The sequence below is a fragment of the Pelobates fuscus genome, chromosome 6, assembly GCF_036172605.1.
Source record: "Pelobates fuscus isolate aPelFus1 chromosome 6, aPelFus1.pri, whole genome shotgun sequence".
Taxonomy (NCBI): Eukaryota; Metazoa; Chordata; class Amphibia; order Anura; family Pelobatidae; genus Pelobates; species Pelobates fuscus.
In genome coordinates, this window is record NC_086322.1 from 117,929,507 (window position 1) to 117,946,249 (window position 16,743).

Consider the following 16,743-nt stretch of genomic DNA (forward strand, 5'->3'; position numbering starts at 1 on the left):
ATCAAGGATGAAATGTCCAAAATCCTGGAAGAGACCCCACAACGTATCCCTGCATCTATGCTGAATCCCTGAATCTATGCTGCTCCACCATACACCAACTATGAGACTGTTGATGGTGTTGCAACATTTTAGCAAACCCTTTAAATTGTGTTTTCAATGCCTGATTCAACTTGTTATCCCTCTTTCCTTTATTTCCTGAACCCCATGCTGCATTTAAAAAAATAAAAAAAGTTTGCAAAAAAATAATAAAAAAAAGTCAAGTCTTAAGTCTGCGAAATCAGTGCTTACCTGCCTGTATGATTGTGTAATAAGAGAAAGAGACCTGTCTTGGTCAAGGAACACAGAAACTGGACAACTGGATAGAAGTCAGACTTGCAGATTGATTAGTCATAGTGTTAGAAAATAAAGATGCTACCACCAAGAACTTGTAGAATGAATGGGTTCTGCAATGTCCTAGTCAGGTGATAAACTGCTGGTGACACCATTTACCACGTCCAGAATGTCTAACATTACATACTCCATATCCCAAAGATGGGACAGGCAGGACAAAATAATTAAATCAAAGCTCACATCTCCGGTAACTGCCACAGAATAACTTGGAAAACACAGAAGACAAGGTATGCTAACACGTGTTAACCATATGCCCTAGGGATATGTTATTCCCATCTCTCAACAGTAGAACCTCAGGATATTTATTTTTTTCTTTATTATTGGGTCTCCTGGTTTCAATGTGTTCACTGTAGTCACTATGGCCTTATGGAGCACTCGTACACAACAAGTCTAGCAGCATGCCTCCTTTTTACACACATTTTCAGTTTCTTTGGGCAAGCTGAATTAAACTTATAGGATACACCAGTGGTTCCCAAATGGGGAACTCTCCCATGCTGGCTCTGCAGGATCAGAGATCTCCCTCTCCGGCCCACTAGCACTTTGCTGACAGCTGGCAGGGAGGGAGGGAGGATCCGCGGGAGCTCTAACCTGCAGCTCTGCCGGGTTCTCCTCTCACAAGTTCAGAGCATTGCTGCAGTTACCACGACAATACTCCGAACCTTCCAAGATTGAACTCTAGCAGCTCCTGAGGCTGCTAGAGTTGACTGTCACCACCAGGGCTTCCCCACCAGGAATTGCAGGAAATGTCCCCCCTCCCAGGCAAATGTAAGCAGGGGGAGGGGGGGATGACATAATTTTTAATAATAATAAAAAAAGTATATTTATTAATTTGCCCTCGTACCCCCACAGACCCAATAAAACACAATAGCTCCCCCACACACACACACACACACACTTACCCCTCTCATACACACACACTGCACCCACACACACACACAAACTACATCCTTCACAAACACAATGAACCCCTGTACACACACTGCATCCCTCACGCACACTGTACCCCTGTACACACACACATATTGCACCACACACAAACACCAGCCCCTATCCCGACAGACCCCAGGTAAGTTGTCAAACTGTTTAAATACTTACCCTGGGACGGCAATACAGCACTACTGGCACCATAACCACTACAACGTAATGTAATGGTGATTGTGTCTCAATTGTTTCTTTAAATAATTTACCAGTGCCACTCCCAAGATTAGGGGCCCAGTATATGCCGCAGCGCTGTACATATATACAACCTAGAAAATTGTTTTGACTTGGGGTGCCTTGGAAAAATATTGAAATAGTAAGGGCACCTTGAACCTAAAAAGTTTGGGAACCACTGGGATACACTCTAATGTATATAGATTTGTATCAGTTGCTGTGTATTGGTGATGAATTGCATGAAAACCATTTTTAAATTACCTTCTAACATGAGGCTGAGAAGTTGGTGTGCGAGTGCTTCTTCCCCTCTGGTTCACAGCCTGTACCATCAGCCTTCCTGTGCAACTAACTCTGCCCTGTTACAAAATAAAAAAATGAGTTTATTCAATACATAAACATATGGAGAAATTATATGCTACGCAAAAATAACACAAATTATTCTAGGGCACAGTGTTGGTGACCTATCTGGGAGTAAGAGAATAAATACTAAGCATAGCAGCGTTATTCACTAAACAATACATCACATTATATTGTATACATGCAGTATTTCCATCGGCAAAGTTTAGTCTTGCCGTTAATTTATTAAAGAAGAGGATTTATAAATTGCCTGATATACAAGCATTTCATTTCTGGTATTACAAATGTTTGTGTGTCACGGTCACATCAAAAGATGTACAATACACAAAATGAATTCAAACTACGTAAACCGTTTTATTGTGAAACAGATTAACCCCGCTGTACATGAGATACAATCATTTAGTGATCAAACCTTAACAGAAACACAGAAAATGAGCTTAATTGTAAACGTGGAAACTTTAAACCAAACCATTACATCACAAGCAGACTAGTCCAAGTGGCTCAAAAGGGTCTACTCACAAGGAGTATCACATTGTAGTAGTATGGACTAGTAGTAGGTCATCTGTAATAGAGACCACAAGGATTTGATGCCAAAAGAAAGAACTGGGATCTCTGCTCTCAAACAACATCAGTTGAATGTAAACGGGGTATCACACAAGATACAATGGAAGGGACTGAACAAGTTGGGAAAAGAACCAAGAAACAAAAGAAGCGGACGACGACAAAGAGACAAAATGAAAGCGCAAATGAAAAGAAGATAAAAGATTAGAAGATCCTTAAACAAGAATTGCAGAGTGTCTCCATACCCAGAATCTGCCCTAACGTGCTTCCATTATGTTCTACAGAGCAGGGCACTTAAGTGAATTAAAGATGAATTTGTCCAAATATGGACAGTCCCCTAGCAAAAGCAATAGAAAGTCCGTCTAAAGCCTCACTCATTTTATCTAAGATAACATCCGAACAAGTCTAGAAAATACACCAATTTATGTTAAACTCAACTACTGGAATGGTACATTTGAAAACACGTTTGAGACTGTTTCCATTAGCTCTGGAAACATGGCAGACATTTAACATTTTGTCTGATGGGAGAAATACAATTTTATATAACATACATCTTGGGAACTGTGTGGGTGAGAAGATGCCTGGAATATGGGTCGGTTGAAGTTGACCTCCCATCCCACTTTGAAACAATATTTTGGATGGGGCAATGAACCTTTCTAAAAACTGACAAACTGTATCCTAGCAACTCCAGTAACATAGCATAGCTCCCAATGTTTAGGTTATTTTGTCCTGTAATGACAAGAGCTTGTTTACTTTGAAAATAATCCTCGGAGTTTTTTTCTTTTTTTCTTTTTCTTGGAACACATCAATGTACTGCATCAGTTGATACAAATAACTCCAGTCGCTTGTGAACACAAAATAAAAGGTTTTTTTGTCATAATGTGTCCCACTGGAATCATTCTGTGCTTCCATAGCAATTAATGCCTTAAAAAGCTTCAGTAAATGAGATCCCAGGGTCCAAGATTAAAATGAAAGTGTAATCAACTGGACTAAAGCAGGAACTGAAGCAGAGAGAGATGACATGTTAATCATGAGACATTATGAAATTGTTTTGCTACTAACAAGATTTCGTTGTTTGGCTCTGGAATATTTTAGCCTGCTGTCTAATTAAATGGGAATGATCATTTTCCAGTTTTTTTTTTTTTATATATTAGGTTGGCTTTTTAAAATGAAAATCCTAATCCACATTGCGATCTATACTTCTGTCCTGGAACTTGGCATTTCAGTCTTCGCTCTCTTTCATGTATTGTAATAAAGGTTTCCCTTGTCTGCCTCTGAACATAGTGGAAGAGGAGAAACAGTAAAAATGTTACATTTGAATGATGTGCCCTGGCTGTGCCTTGACTGAACTGGATTGTGATGTAACAATCTTTAAATGTACTTAAAAAAAAAAAAAAAAAAAAAAACTTTACACACACGTTCTAGTGAATTTCAATGTTTCAGTAAATGGTGTAATTCCCAGAGAATAGACCATTCCCGTTTAATAGCAGGCAATGGGATGTTTTATTAGGGGCCACAGATACCATTACACATCTAACACAGATACCATAATAAAATGTAAAAATATGACAAGTCTAACTTTTTTTTTCTTTTCTTTTTTTACATCAGAACGGCTTCTGTCCCATGAGTTGGTATCGCTTAGGAATAGGGTAGATGCCAATTCATCATATGTTATTGTATATAAAAAAGTTCTATTTAAAATTTCATCGAAATTTATTTTATTATGTTATTTTAATTTAACGTAAGACCGGCCATGGAGCATCAGCATCATATCAATTGCCCTCTCATAATCTATATTAGCTAGTAAATGATGCCTAGCTCCCCTGGTCGTATCTTATCAGACTAAACAAACAAAACATACGTGGAAAATTGTGCACCAGGGGCATTAGGAAACATATCGTGGAAATTTATAAGTTTAAGGACCAGTTTCTTTTAGTATATTCTACGTTATTGGTTAGTGGATATCTCAGTTGTCCAGGGTTCCCATATCTTGATGTGTTTGTTTGTCATATTAAGGTTTCTATATACCTGTTTCTCCATTAAACGTTGATATCCTATTTGGGATTCCACCTCTCTCCATGAGGGAATATTTACAGTTTTCCCAATATCTGGCGATACAAATTTTAACCGCCATTAGAATATGAATTATTAGATATTTTATAATTTTAATTTTAGTAGGGATATTCATATGTAGCAAGAATAGTTGTGGAGAAAGGTCCATTGTTATTTTAAGAATGGTATTGATTTTTGTGGATGTCACTTGCTTTAAAGAATCTAAAGCATTGCAATCCCACCATATGTGTCTAAACGTTCTGTCACTTCTTAAGCATCTCCAACAGAGAGGATCTGTGGGAGAGTGAAATCTTGCAACTCTCGCTGGAACCATATACCACCTATGGACCAATTTAATCTGTAATTCATACAAACTTATACTATGAATCGCTTTTCCAAGCAAATCGAATGATTCCTTCCATTGATCCAATGAAAACTCAGTTCCAATATCATTTTCCCATTTCAACATAGATTTCATTTTTCCCTTATTGTATCTACTATATAGAACCTTATTTATTTTTGAGACCATATTATTCTTATGTTCTATACCAAGAACATTATCTATAAGTGAAATATTATGTACTGGTTTAGATTGTATAAAGTGTTTAATTCTAATATATGTAAATTGTTCGTTATCAAGTCCTTTTGTGTCAGTAAGAATTTGTTGAAACGATTTTATTTGAAAATCTGGTTTTAAAATATCAGCTAATTTTAGAAGACCGTTGTCCTTCCATTTTTTAATATTAATATCCTCTATATATATTTGTATTATTTCAATTGGTGAGTTTATAGTTAGATGTTCTGTAATCTGTAATTTCTTCTTCAAAGTTTGTAAATTAGAAAAAATATCCACTATTATCTTATTTTGTATTTTTAATTTAGCAAATGTTGAAGAATCAATCCAATATAACAATTTAATATCAGATATATTACTCGAGATTTGTTCTTGGTCTATCCACAAGTTGTCCATATTATCGTTATTCCATTCTAGGATATGGGAGAACATAATTGCATCATGTATTTGATACACATCTGGGAATGATATTCCACCGTCCTTAAATTTTGTAGTTATATATTTGAGGGCTATTCTTGATTTTTTTTTCCCCCATAGGTATTGTGAAAATATTTTTTTATATTCTTTTAATATGTCTTTTGGGACTTTCATAGGAATGGTTCTCATTATATATTCAAGTTTGGGTAGTAAATAATGTCTAACCGCCTTAGATTTCCCTATCCATGATACGTATAGATTATTCCATTTAAGTAACGTATCTTTCATATCTTTGAGCAATGGGTAATAATTAATTTTAATTATTTGGTTCCAGTCAAAGCTTATTTTAACTCCCAAATATTTTATGCTCTCACTCGACCAAATAAATGAAAATTTAGATTTTAAAGTTAGAAGTTGTTGTTCTGGTAAGTTGGTGTATATCACCTGTGTTTTATTTACATTGATTTTATAATTAGAGATAGATCTATATTTCTCAATTAATTCCATAAAATGATATAATGAATCCTCGCATTCAGTTATTGTTAAAATTATATCATCTGCGTATAATAGAACCTTGACTTGTTTACCGGCAAGATGAATCCCTTGAATTTTTTGGTCTAATCGCTGAGGCGAGTGGTTCTATAGTCAAGGCATATAGCAATGGGGCGAGTGGACATCCCTGGCGTGTACCATTATTTACATCAAACCATTCAGATGCAATACCCCTTCCCATAACCCTCGCCGTTGGGTTAGTATAGAGAGACCAGATCAAATCATATATGAAATCTTGAAACCCAAATGCTTTGAGGACCCTCGACAGGAACAACCAGTTTACCCTGTCGAAGGCCTTCTCTGCATCCACGGCCACAAACAGCGATGGGATCCTATTATCATCTATTACCTGTATTAAATTTAAAAGTCTACGTACATTATGAGCTCCTTTCCTACCCATGATAAATCCGGCTTGATCTGGATGGATTAAAGTCGGGACAATTTTTTTTATTCTATCAGCTATTATCCTTGAAAAGATCTTTATATCAATGTTTAATAACAAAATAGGTCTATAATTCAAGTCTAACAAGTCTAACTTTTAAAGGTTCGATTAGATTGTGTCATAAATCGTGCTATAAACTACCAGCTCTAAAACCCTGTACAAAATAATATTGTTGCAAGCAAGTTAATGATGAAAAATACAACATACTGTACCCACAGTCAAATACTGGCACAGCATGACCGAGGGCCTTGGCTCTCGGGAGCTTAGAACCTTGTGGATTTGATGTTAGTGGATTAGCATGAACAGATTCACAAGCTTGGTGGTTGTCACAACCCTAAATTTAGTTTAAAGTGTTACTCCAACCACCATGACCACTTCAATGATTTAAAGTGGTCATGGTGGTAGGAGTTAGTATGTGCAGTGTTTCAGGTTTGTATTCCTAATTCTATAGTTTTCCATGGTGACGGTTTAAAAAGTCGAATGTTGTTTTAAAGGAACACTACAGTGTCAGGAATGCAAACCTGTATTCATGACACCATAGTGTTTAGCTAACTATTTAGGTGACCGCCCTTCCTCCAATCTCCGTAAAAAGGAGTGTTTACTTAAAAGAAATTCCCACCCCAATCTTGATGATCTCAGCCAGTCCAATGATCGCCTTGGGAGGGAGTCCAATGTTTTTCATTGGGAGGCTACTGTGCATGAGCGGCACAATGCTGCTCTGTGCCAATCAGCATCTCCTCATAGAGATGCATTTAAATAATGCATCTCTATGGGGGAACGTTCAACGCCATGTAAAGACGCTGAACGTTAATGCTGCACGCTGTGCAGCAATGGCACAGGAAGTACCTTTTAGTGGCCGTCTGAGTAACTGTCACTAGAGATGCAAGTAGCCAGCAATGTATATGCTGCTTTTTCTCTGAAAAGGCAGTGTTTACAGTGCTAAGGCTGCAGGGACATGCAACAAAAAGCAGAACAACTACATTAAACGGTGCCTTTCAACTTTTCCTTTTTTAGTAGATCATCTTGAAAATGTATATTGCCATGTGACCGATATAGTGTATTATTTTCTTCAGTCTATTAAAACCACCTGTCAGGACTATATTGTCTGGAGGACACATTGTTTTGAGAAACAAGTACAACAATTATGCAGACAAGAATTAGACAAAGCAAGCATTGTTTCTTGGATAGTTGATTGCTTACATAATGCCATTCCGTTAATTACCTAGTGTGTTATAATTAATGTGGAAAAAAATTAAAAATAACATAGAATAGGTAAGGAGTGGTGAATGGAAATCACTTGTTTAAAAGGGGTCAAATAATGTTAACTCTTTCTTCTGTTAGTGGAGCACTAAATGTGGTCGTACAGCGGCTGATGCACTAGCGCCTCTAGATTAACAGAAGTCACATCACTGACACCAAGTGATAGTCATCATATCCTACAAGCTTTAAGGGTTCATGTGTAGTTTTTGCAGATTTCTCAATTCACACTGAACTGTACACATTATAGAACTATGAAGGTATGTTCAGTATAAATCTGAATAGGTTCGTGGCCATATTCAATTCTGGAGGCTTTCACAGACCTTCACATAGTTCAAGAAACTAGTGGGACAGTCTTGTTTTAGAACACACTGTAACCATCCTGTACTAGAGCTACTGGGACAATCTCACTGTAAATGTATGCCCGACTGGGCCTAGTTAGCTGGAGCCCCTTTCAGACCCATATTTAAAAATACTAAAATTCTGGTAATATTTGCTATCACGCCCAATGGACGGCTTCCATAAACATTCACAAAATCTATTGAATGATATTACTTTAGTAGCCCTTAGGATAGTAGCAGAGAGGTGGATGCAAACCGTACCTCTTCTTTTAAAATATGTGATTTTGAAGCTCAAGAACAATGGTCTTATGGAAGAACTGACAACTAAGGTCAGGTGTTCCACATCCTCTTTCTCCAAGTCTAGATCTCATGGAAAGACTATAGTTCCAATAACAATCTGACCTAGAGCGTCGGCCGGGAATAATGGCCTTGAGTCATGACACTTTTTACTTTCTCTTTCTCTTCTATTCACCATCTTGTTATTGTCAATATTGACTCAGTTTTCAGTTTCTATTTTAGTAATTCTAATATAAAATGGTTTGGAGTGTAGGATGTTATAACAGACAGCCCGATGTTTACTATTATCGCTATACTCAAGCACTGAGGCCAGACAGGATGGATTGTTGTTGTTATTTTCGAATTGTATTTGTATTAATTTGTGAACCTCGAAAAATCTGTACTATTTAAATCGGTCTACAAGTCATGTCCTTATTTTATTCATTTGTATTTGTCTTCACAATTGTATTATGTTGCAACACTGGATCCGCTATCATGCCTCTAAAATAAAGATTTAAAAAAACAAAACAAAAAAACCCAATATCTTTTTAACCCCTTAAGGACCAAACTTCTGGAATAAAAGGGAATCATGACATGTCACACATGTCATGTGTCCTTAAGGGGTTAAACAAAGACTGCCAGCTGCTCAACAAACCACCACAGATCATTAGTAATTTGTTTCACTGTAAAAAGGTTTTTTTTTTTTTGTTCAACCCTTTCGAAGCAGAAAACAAAAAAAGTATCATAATAATGGATCACACTCAGTTCATGCATTGCAAACACGTCGGTGTTGGGTGTTAAGGAATTAATACAATAACTTCATGGTTTAACCCTTTGTTAACTATACTGGTAAGCTTTGTGGCACAAGATTAGTGAGACTTTAGTACCTGTGGGTTTGCAGCCATGATAGTGTAGTTTCCATCATCATCAAGGGCTGAGGCTGAGGTATGAAGGGAGCAGGTTCCGTCAGGCTCCCTTTTGATCCTATAGTGCTCACTCCTTACAGAGATTTGCTTCCCATCCTTGAACCAATATATCTGTAGTTGGGAGGAAACAAAATAAGCTCGATTAATACCAATACGTCACAGCTGCATGCTATATGATATTATAGAGAGCTAAAGTGAGTGACAGCATATGCGCACAGATTAGAACAGCTGACGCTCAAAACAGCTGTACATGTGGGCTCCTCTGAATAGAGATACCAAACAAATGAATGTATCTGTCTACAACCAAAAGCTATATTTAAATAGATAAAAAGCACACTGAAAAAATAAATAAATAAATAAAAAATATAAATGGATTAAAGCTTTGCCAAGAATGTTAATCTCTGAAAGGTTACAAGGCATCCTGTATTTGTGGGATGTTCACACATTCCACGTAGATGGCATAAAAAAAGCATGAAATCAGACTAAGGAATCTGGACCCCTTGAAAGACACTTATTTAGGGAAATTGCATAATGGCTCTATCACAGCATATGGTAACCCTGCATAATATATACTGCATTTCAAACAACAGATCGTACTTGAAAAAACATGTATTGTTATTTATCACACATCGCAGAATCTAACTTGACAACTCCCTGTGATGTCAAATAGACTATATAGTTATTCAGATCAGTTCCCAGGTGTTAGGGATATCGTCACTAGTACAGAACTGGGTGATCCTCGACGACCGATTAAAAAATGCATTGAGCTTAGGGCTGGCAGGTTCATGAGATGTTTCTGAACACATACAGGGTTATTTTCTAAAATGAGAATTTATAGTGTATTTATTTATAAAATGTTTTACCAGGAAGAATACATTGAGATTTCTCTCATTTTCAAGTATGCATTGTTACCATACAGTACAATATTTTAGTAAATGCTTTACTTATTTGTACATTTTAAAGGATAACTCTACACCTATAAAGCATTTCAGCTTGCGGAAGTGCTCAATGGGTAAGGAGTATCCCATTTCAATCCTAGTTTATAAAAGGAATGTTTTTTATAAGAGATCGTCACTTTTATTAAACAAATTATGGAACACCTCCTGGCTGTCAGAGAGCCAGGACGTTTGAGTTCTCCTTCCATTAGCTCCCCTGAACTAACAGAATTGACAAGCATGCTCTACTTGAGTGTGCCAGCTTCCTCCCACACAGACCTCAGAATGACCAGACAATGTAGCACCTCCATGCGCTCATCGTGCAACTGAGTACACAGATTCAGAGAGCTAGAATCCTCTGATGGGTTTATTCTTCATGCAGAGAATGTTCGTCTCTTCTGTGGAAAAAGGGGTTATCTTGCAAAGGCTGCAGTTCAGAAGAAATGCAGCTTGAAAATAGGGGCCATATGAAAATAGGGCCCCCAATGAAAATAGGGGCCATATCTACTTACATTGATTTTAGTTTATAAACAAAATATCAGTACTGGAGCGGTATGAATTGTATGATGCAATGTATGGCATACTTGCTGACCTTTCAAATGGTCAGTGAGTAGATGTTTTTTTATTTTTTTGGTGTGGTTATTGGGTACAGTTGGAGATGTGGCAATAAGCTCCAGCTATCCCAGGCATTTCAAGAAAATTCAGAACTTGTTAAAACCCTCTGTGTAACTGATGCAGTATTTTAGACTAAAAACTTTACTTTATACGGACTAATTTTACAACACATTATTTTTTTGCTGTGAGTTTTAGTGCTATGAAACTATGTTATACACTAAAATATAAAACTTCCTGCAAGGGGTGGGGCCGGACCGCCATGCTGTGTGGTCGCAAGAACAAGCGGCTCCTGCAGTTTTCCTACAACTAAGCTTATTAAAGCTGATAATTCATCTACTTGACGCCTGGACACTGCAGCTCATAGTGTAAAGCGGTGCTGGTTCCGGGGCTAAGCCTGCATATTTCCCCTCGGTCCCCGGGAGGAAGCTCCTCAGTCCTCGCGGCTGGGGCCTACTCCGGAGGTGAGTGGGGTGCACCCCAATCCAGCAGTGGGATATACCAGAGGTCTGAATCAGACTCAGACAAATCCCCCTCCACCAAGGGAGATATTAAAAACCTCCTGTGGGACCTGAGAGAGGTATGGAAGGCCGACCTCGCTGGAATGCAGGTGGAGGTCGGAGGCCTGAACCGCCGTATGAGAGAAGTGGAGTCCAGGGAAGTGGAGAGGGGAAAGATGCTGGACGATACCAGCTCCCGCCTAAATACACTCACCCAACAAGTGCAGCGCCTCTCCCGCACAGTTACTTACCTAGAGACACGGCACCGCCGGAAGAACATCAGGATCCGTGGGGCCCCAGAGTCAATAGGCCAAGATGCCCTGATAAGTTTTACCCACGAGGTCCTGAGAGAACTCAGAGTTCAGGCGGATGGAGTGCGACCACCAATCGTGACAGCCTTCAGAGTCCGGAAGGCCCCCACGGCACCTGCGGACGCTCCCCGGGACATCACCAGAGACGCCAACGTGAAGTCCTCTATAATGGCGCGGTCCAGACAAAGACCAAGTCTATTAATAGCCAACACGAAAATCACAGTATATGACGACCTACCCTTTGCAGTTTTACTCGAACGGCGTAGGTTCGCACCCACCACCCGGATCCTTCGAGACAAAGGTATTAAATACCATTGGGGACTGTCGGGGACACTGGTGGTGCCCCACGGGGACACAGTACACGTACTATCGGCCTCCGAGGATCACGCAGAATTCCTGAGAGGCCTTGATCTGCCAGCACCGCTCCCAGCGGAACAGCAAGCGGTAGCAGCCCAGTCGACCGCGAACCCCACATGGAAAAAGAAACATGGACCTAGACCAACCAGGGACACGCAATCACTAGACCGGAAAGACCCTCCATAGGACTCCAGAGGTAACCCAGCCGTGATGGCAGGGAGGGGAGGACAGCTACCAACCATGATAGCACACCTGGGACTGATCTTATGGACTTCCCGATGGCGAATCCTTACCCGCACTAACCCCATAGAGGGCCTTCACGCAAACCCCAATGTGATGATGTAAATAACTGAGGGCCACACAAGTGCTCCTAATAGCTGATGTACTTTATTCCTTATTGTTGTTTTTTTTTTCTTGCTCTTCTCTTTCTTTCGGTTTATTTGAATGTAATGCCATAACTACCATTACGTATGCTTTTACTCAGACTGTTTTTACCACTCAGACCCCCACCACGACTGAGCTTCACGGACAAGTAGAGACCATGGGGACCAGATGGGTTTCACCAACACACTTACAGTAAGGGGGGAACAGAGACAGACGCAGACCACACCCACTAGGTCTTACACGAAGACCCACCCAGGAACTTATAGCACCGACACTTAATTATCCAGGTCCTCATTGAAGGACAAGATAAGGATATTTGCCCCAGCCGCCAACACCGGACGGACACCCGACCAACCACGAATAACACAATGGTTACTCAACAACCGTCCCTGTATACCAGGTCAGAGGAGGGAGACAGATGAAGTAACTATCCTACCCATAGCGCCCTCATGACCCCATACCAACAGGCCACTGAACAAGATACCGAGCATACCGGTACAGCTCACAAAGAGAATAACTTACTATACCAGTACTATCCCTTTTTTTTTTTTTTTTTGTTTATTTTTCCCTGTGCTCCATTGCTTAAAGTAATATTGTTTCCTCACCACTCTCCCAAAATGACTTCTATATATGGCTATAAGTTATCGCACGTATAGATCCGTCTTCGGACAGGACAAATGTAACTCAGTTGAATAACACTCATAACGGCGCAACATAATATTATGACTATGCACAATACTACGCCCGCAATCGCTGTTGTGGCAATGCAGGAATGTGTGAATTCCTTATATGCGCTATGAAAATGAAAAATAAAGAATTTAAAAACCAATTTGTAAAATTCAGACTAAAATATCTGGGCTGTGACCGAGTTGCAATCAGATTTTTTTTTATTCCATATCATTTGTAGTAAATATAAAGTTGTGTGCATTCAGCCTGAGGATATTTTTTTCATAAGTTTATGATTCTTGGGAGTGGTTTCTTTTTTAAATAATGACTTAGTCTGTAAGGTAAACAAACTTAATATTAATATTAATGGTAAATGATATGCAAGCATTGCACAAAAACAAAAACAAAAAAACAAAAAAAAACATTGTTTTGCTACTATTTTAGTTTTTGTTTTTCACAGGTACAAATACACATTGGCAATTGCGTGCAAACAGAACGTCAGGAGTATCTTTTTATACTTTATTATTAAGCTACTACACTCTTCAGTGAAGGCATTATGGAGCTCACCAGATTTTGACCAACACACTCTCATGGATGGAATAATGGCTAGGATTCTAATTGTCTTAGAAAGTTCTTTATAAAAAACCTGATGCAGATCCCCCAAAGTACCCATTGACTTGACTCTAGAGTTGCCAATGGGATACATCACTTCTATTTCTTTCAGATGACCTTAGAATCTCACATTCCATGTGCACACAACCACTACTGCATTAAATGTACTTTATGAGATGGAAGCCACCTGTCGCCATACCTAGTATGCCTTCACCAATATTCACGTGCGTTTATTTTGCACAGGTGATACACGTGAATACATGCTGTCCAGGAGATCAGCTCCTTACCAACATGTGTTTATGTGTTGCTGTTTCTAAAACACGGGGGGAGGTTTCTGATAAACAACAGCAAACCAGTAACAATATTTAAAGTCTGAAAGTACACTGTGGTAAAAAAAATAAAAAAGACAAAAACATGGTTAATCCAATGATTGTGTTTATCTAAGATGCTTCATAGTATCTGTACCAAAAGATTCTTTGCTTTCTTGAGGACATGTGGCGTGATATAATCCTGTTCATTAGCTGAACGTTTACTTGTGGAATTCCGATCATATTGACTAATAAACAGTTGCTATGACACAAGTTGCCTTGTCTATAGCAATGTATCTGGGGCTTGTTTTACTAAGGGCTAATCATTTTCTTAAGTCTATTGAGCTCAGATTTCTTAGGTCATATGGAAGAATGATCCCATTCAGTGCAAATGAAAATATGTTGAGCAATACACTAAACGTGTATTTATTTCCTGTGCGCCAATTGAAAGGGAGTTACTTTTTGTTAGTTTTTTTTTCAAAGGAACATTAAACATTTATTAAGGAATGCAGCCAATATACAAGCCAAACAAAACACGTAATTAAAGAGTGGGCATGTGTATTGACACGTAAGATGTATGTCATAGTCCATTTAAGACATTTTTTAATTTTTTTTTAAAGGCATGTCAACAAACCTTTTCTCCCAATAGGGGTGAGGAGAGCAGCTTCCAAAAAGCATACATTTTCAATAGCCCTGACAATTTTATATGGATGCAATAAATAATCCAATGCAGGTTTCACCATCAACTCCAAACACTTTTATTCACCGATCCCTTTCCTCCCCCCCCCCCCCCCCCACTGGCCAAGTCAGCTGGGCAATACCAATATTGCATTTAAGAGTTTTCATGTTACATTATAACCATAGAGGATATGTAAGACAATGTTGTTTAATTTCTTTTAATGAGACATATTTAAAGAACCACTAAAGTCACCCAGGCCACTTCATCTCAATACGGTAGCCTGGGTACAGTGGTCCTTTCATGTTAACCATTTAAGGTAAAATATACACCATCAGGAACAGGAGAGTGCCAATACATATGTGTAGGTTTCAAGATAAAATATTGATGTTTTGTAGAAGCCTACCTATGTTTACCGTGAAGGGTTAAACACACCTCTAGTGACCATCATACAGACAGCCATCGGAGGCACTTCTGGAATGGCTGAGTATTAGGTGACGTTGTATCCCGCATAAGAAAGCACAGATTCGGGGGCGGAGTCTGACCGCCGAGGTGAACAGACGTGCAGGGACAGGGCTCCCGACGGGCAAGCGGAACAACGGGCAATAACTACGGCTTTATAGCCCAAAGACCCCCCAAGGTGTGCCACCCACATCGGGGACACACCAAGGAAGCGGTGGATACCCTTCTGAAGCTGATCGGGGCATACCGCCCAATAAGCTACCTGAGGCCTGTGGGAGATGGAGCTGGGGAGAGGCGGCTGCTCTCTCCGGAGCCGGACACCCCGACAAGCACGACTAGCCGCTGAACCCCCCCCCCCCTGGACCGGTGGGGGTCATCCCGGTCCCCGCAAAGCAAGCGGACAAGCGACGGCGATCGATTTCGTTAATGTGGCAGACACACGAGTCAAGCGAGGCAAGTCCAAGATGGCCGCCCGTAACGGCTCACAGAGGAAAGCCGCGAGCACTCAAAGAATGCCTTCCTCCTTGGAAGTCCTCGACTGGCTGTGCTCAGCCTTCTATAACCTACAATGCAGCAGGGGTATACCTCACTCCCATGCGGCGCAGGCAGTGGCCGGGTGGATTCGGCCAGTGACCCGCAGACGCTACTATGGAGACCCCCTGCAGGTATTCAGCTCACAGAAAATACAAGCGGCTCCCGCAGGGAAGAAACTCACACAGAGGCAGCGGACTGGGCCCTGCACATCACCCCAACGCAAGCTATAGCAGATGCAAAACCTCCGACAAGCGAGAACTCCTTATGCCCATCGCTGCAGATTTCAGACACCCTCATCAACCATAACCCGCGGACCTGACTGGCCCCACATGTCACGCCCGAAGCTCAGAGGCCTAGAACATTGCTCCGACCTGCTGAACCGCGGGAAACATCATCACACGCCGGATGCCTGGCTCTCAGCCACACACCAGCTACAGAAGCCCCAGGAACCAAAGACTCACACGATCAGCGAGCGGCACCCAGAAGGGTGGATGGGAATAGGATGAGCCCAGGAGACGGCGCAGGGTCCGGCAGGCACATCCTGGTAAAGCGGGACTCCCCCATCATGCCTTTTTACATAAGAACTGCTCCTTACAAACAGTACAGACTTTTGAACTGCCATCATCGACAAGTCACTACACGGACTACTTGCTCCAGCACACCAGTGGCGTAGGGTGAAGGTTTGCAGTAACCTCTCTCCCTACCACCACTTCGGTCAGCAGAGCTAAATAAGTATTTCTTTGCTTATCATTTTGCAATTAACGGTTTCCAAATGCTTAATAACATGTATGATTTTTAGTATTTAAGTACTGCAAGCGGAGATAACTCAATACGTTCGAGACATAAATATGACGAAATGTGCGAGCCTCCTAGCTCAGCTTTTTATATTTTGAAAGTGTACAAGTTAACTAGCCGGTTAGATCCTACTTTTTATTAGAGTGGTACAACACATAAGCACTAAATTTAGCGAGTTATGTAGGGCCTCCACCGGGCTCCACACACCCTGGAAAGCCAGCAAACAGCTAGATGTAACGAAAATATTACTAGTTAAATGCATATATGTTCAACCAGTGTACTTAGTCTGCTTTT

General features: G+C 40.1%; 1 protein-coding gene across 3 annotated transcripts in view; it reads right to left on the reverse strand.

The window, feature by feature from the left end:
* The window catches only part of PALLD (palladin, cytoskeletal associated protein), a 359,849-nt gene that overhangs the window by 17,357 nt on the left and 325,749 nt on the right, over window positions 1–16,743 (reverse strand). For all 3 annotated transcript variants that reach the window (XM_063458193.1, XM_063458192.1, XM_063458194.1), the window contains 2 exons: window positions 9,259–9,408; window positions 1,804–1,898 (listed from right to left, as the gene is read on the reverse strand). In XM_063458193.1, coding sequence (XP_063314263.1) covers window positions 1,804–1,898; window positions 9,259–9,408 — 245 coding nt within the window. The remainder of the gene's footprint in view (window positions 1–1,803; window positions 1,899–9,258; window positions 9,409–16,743) is intronic.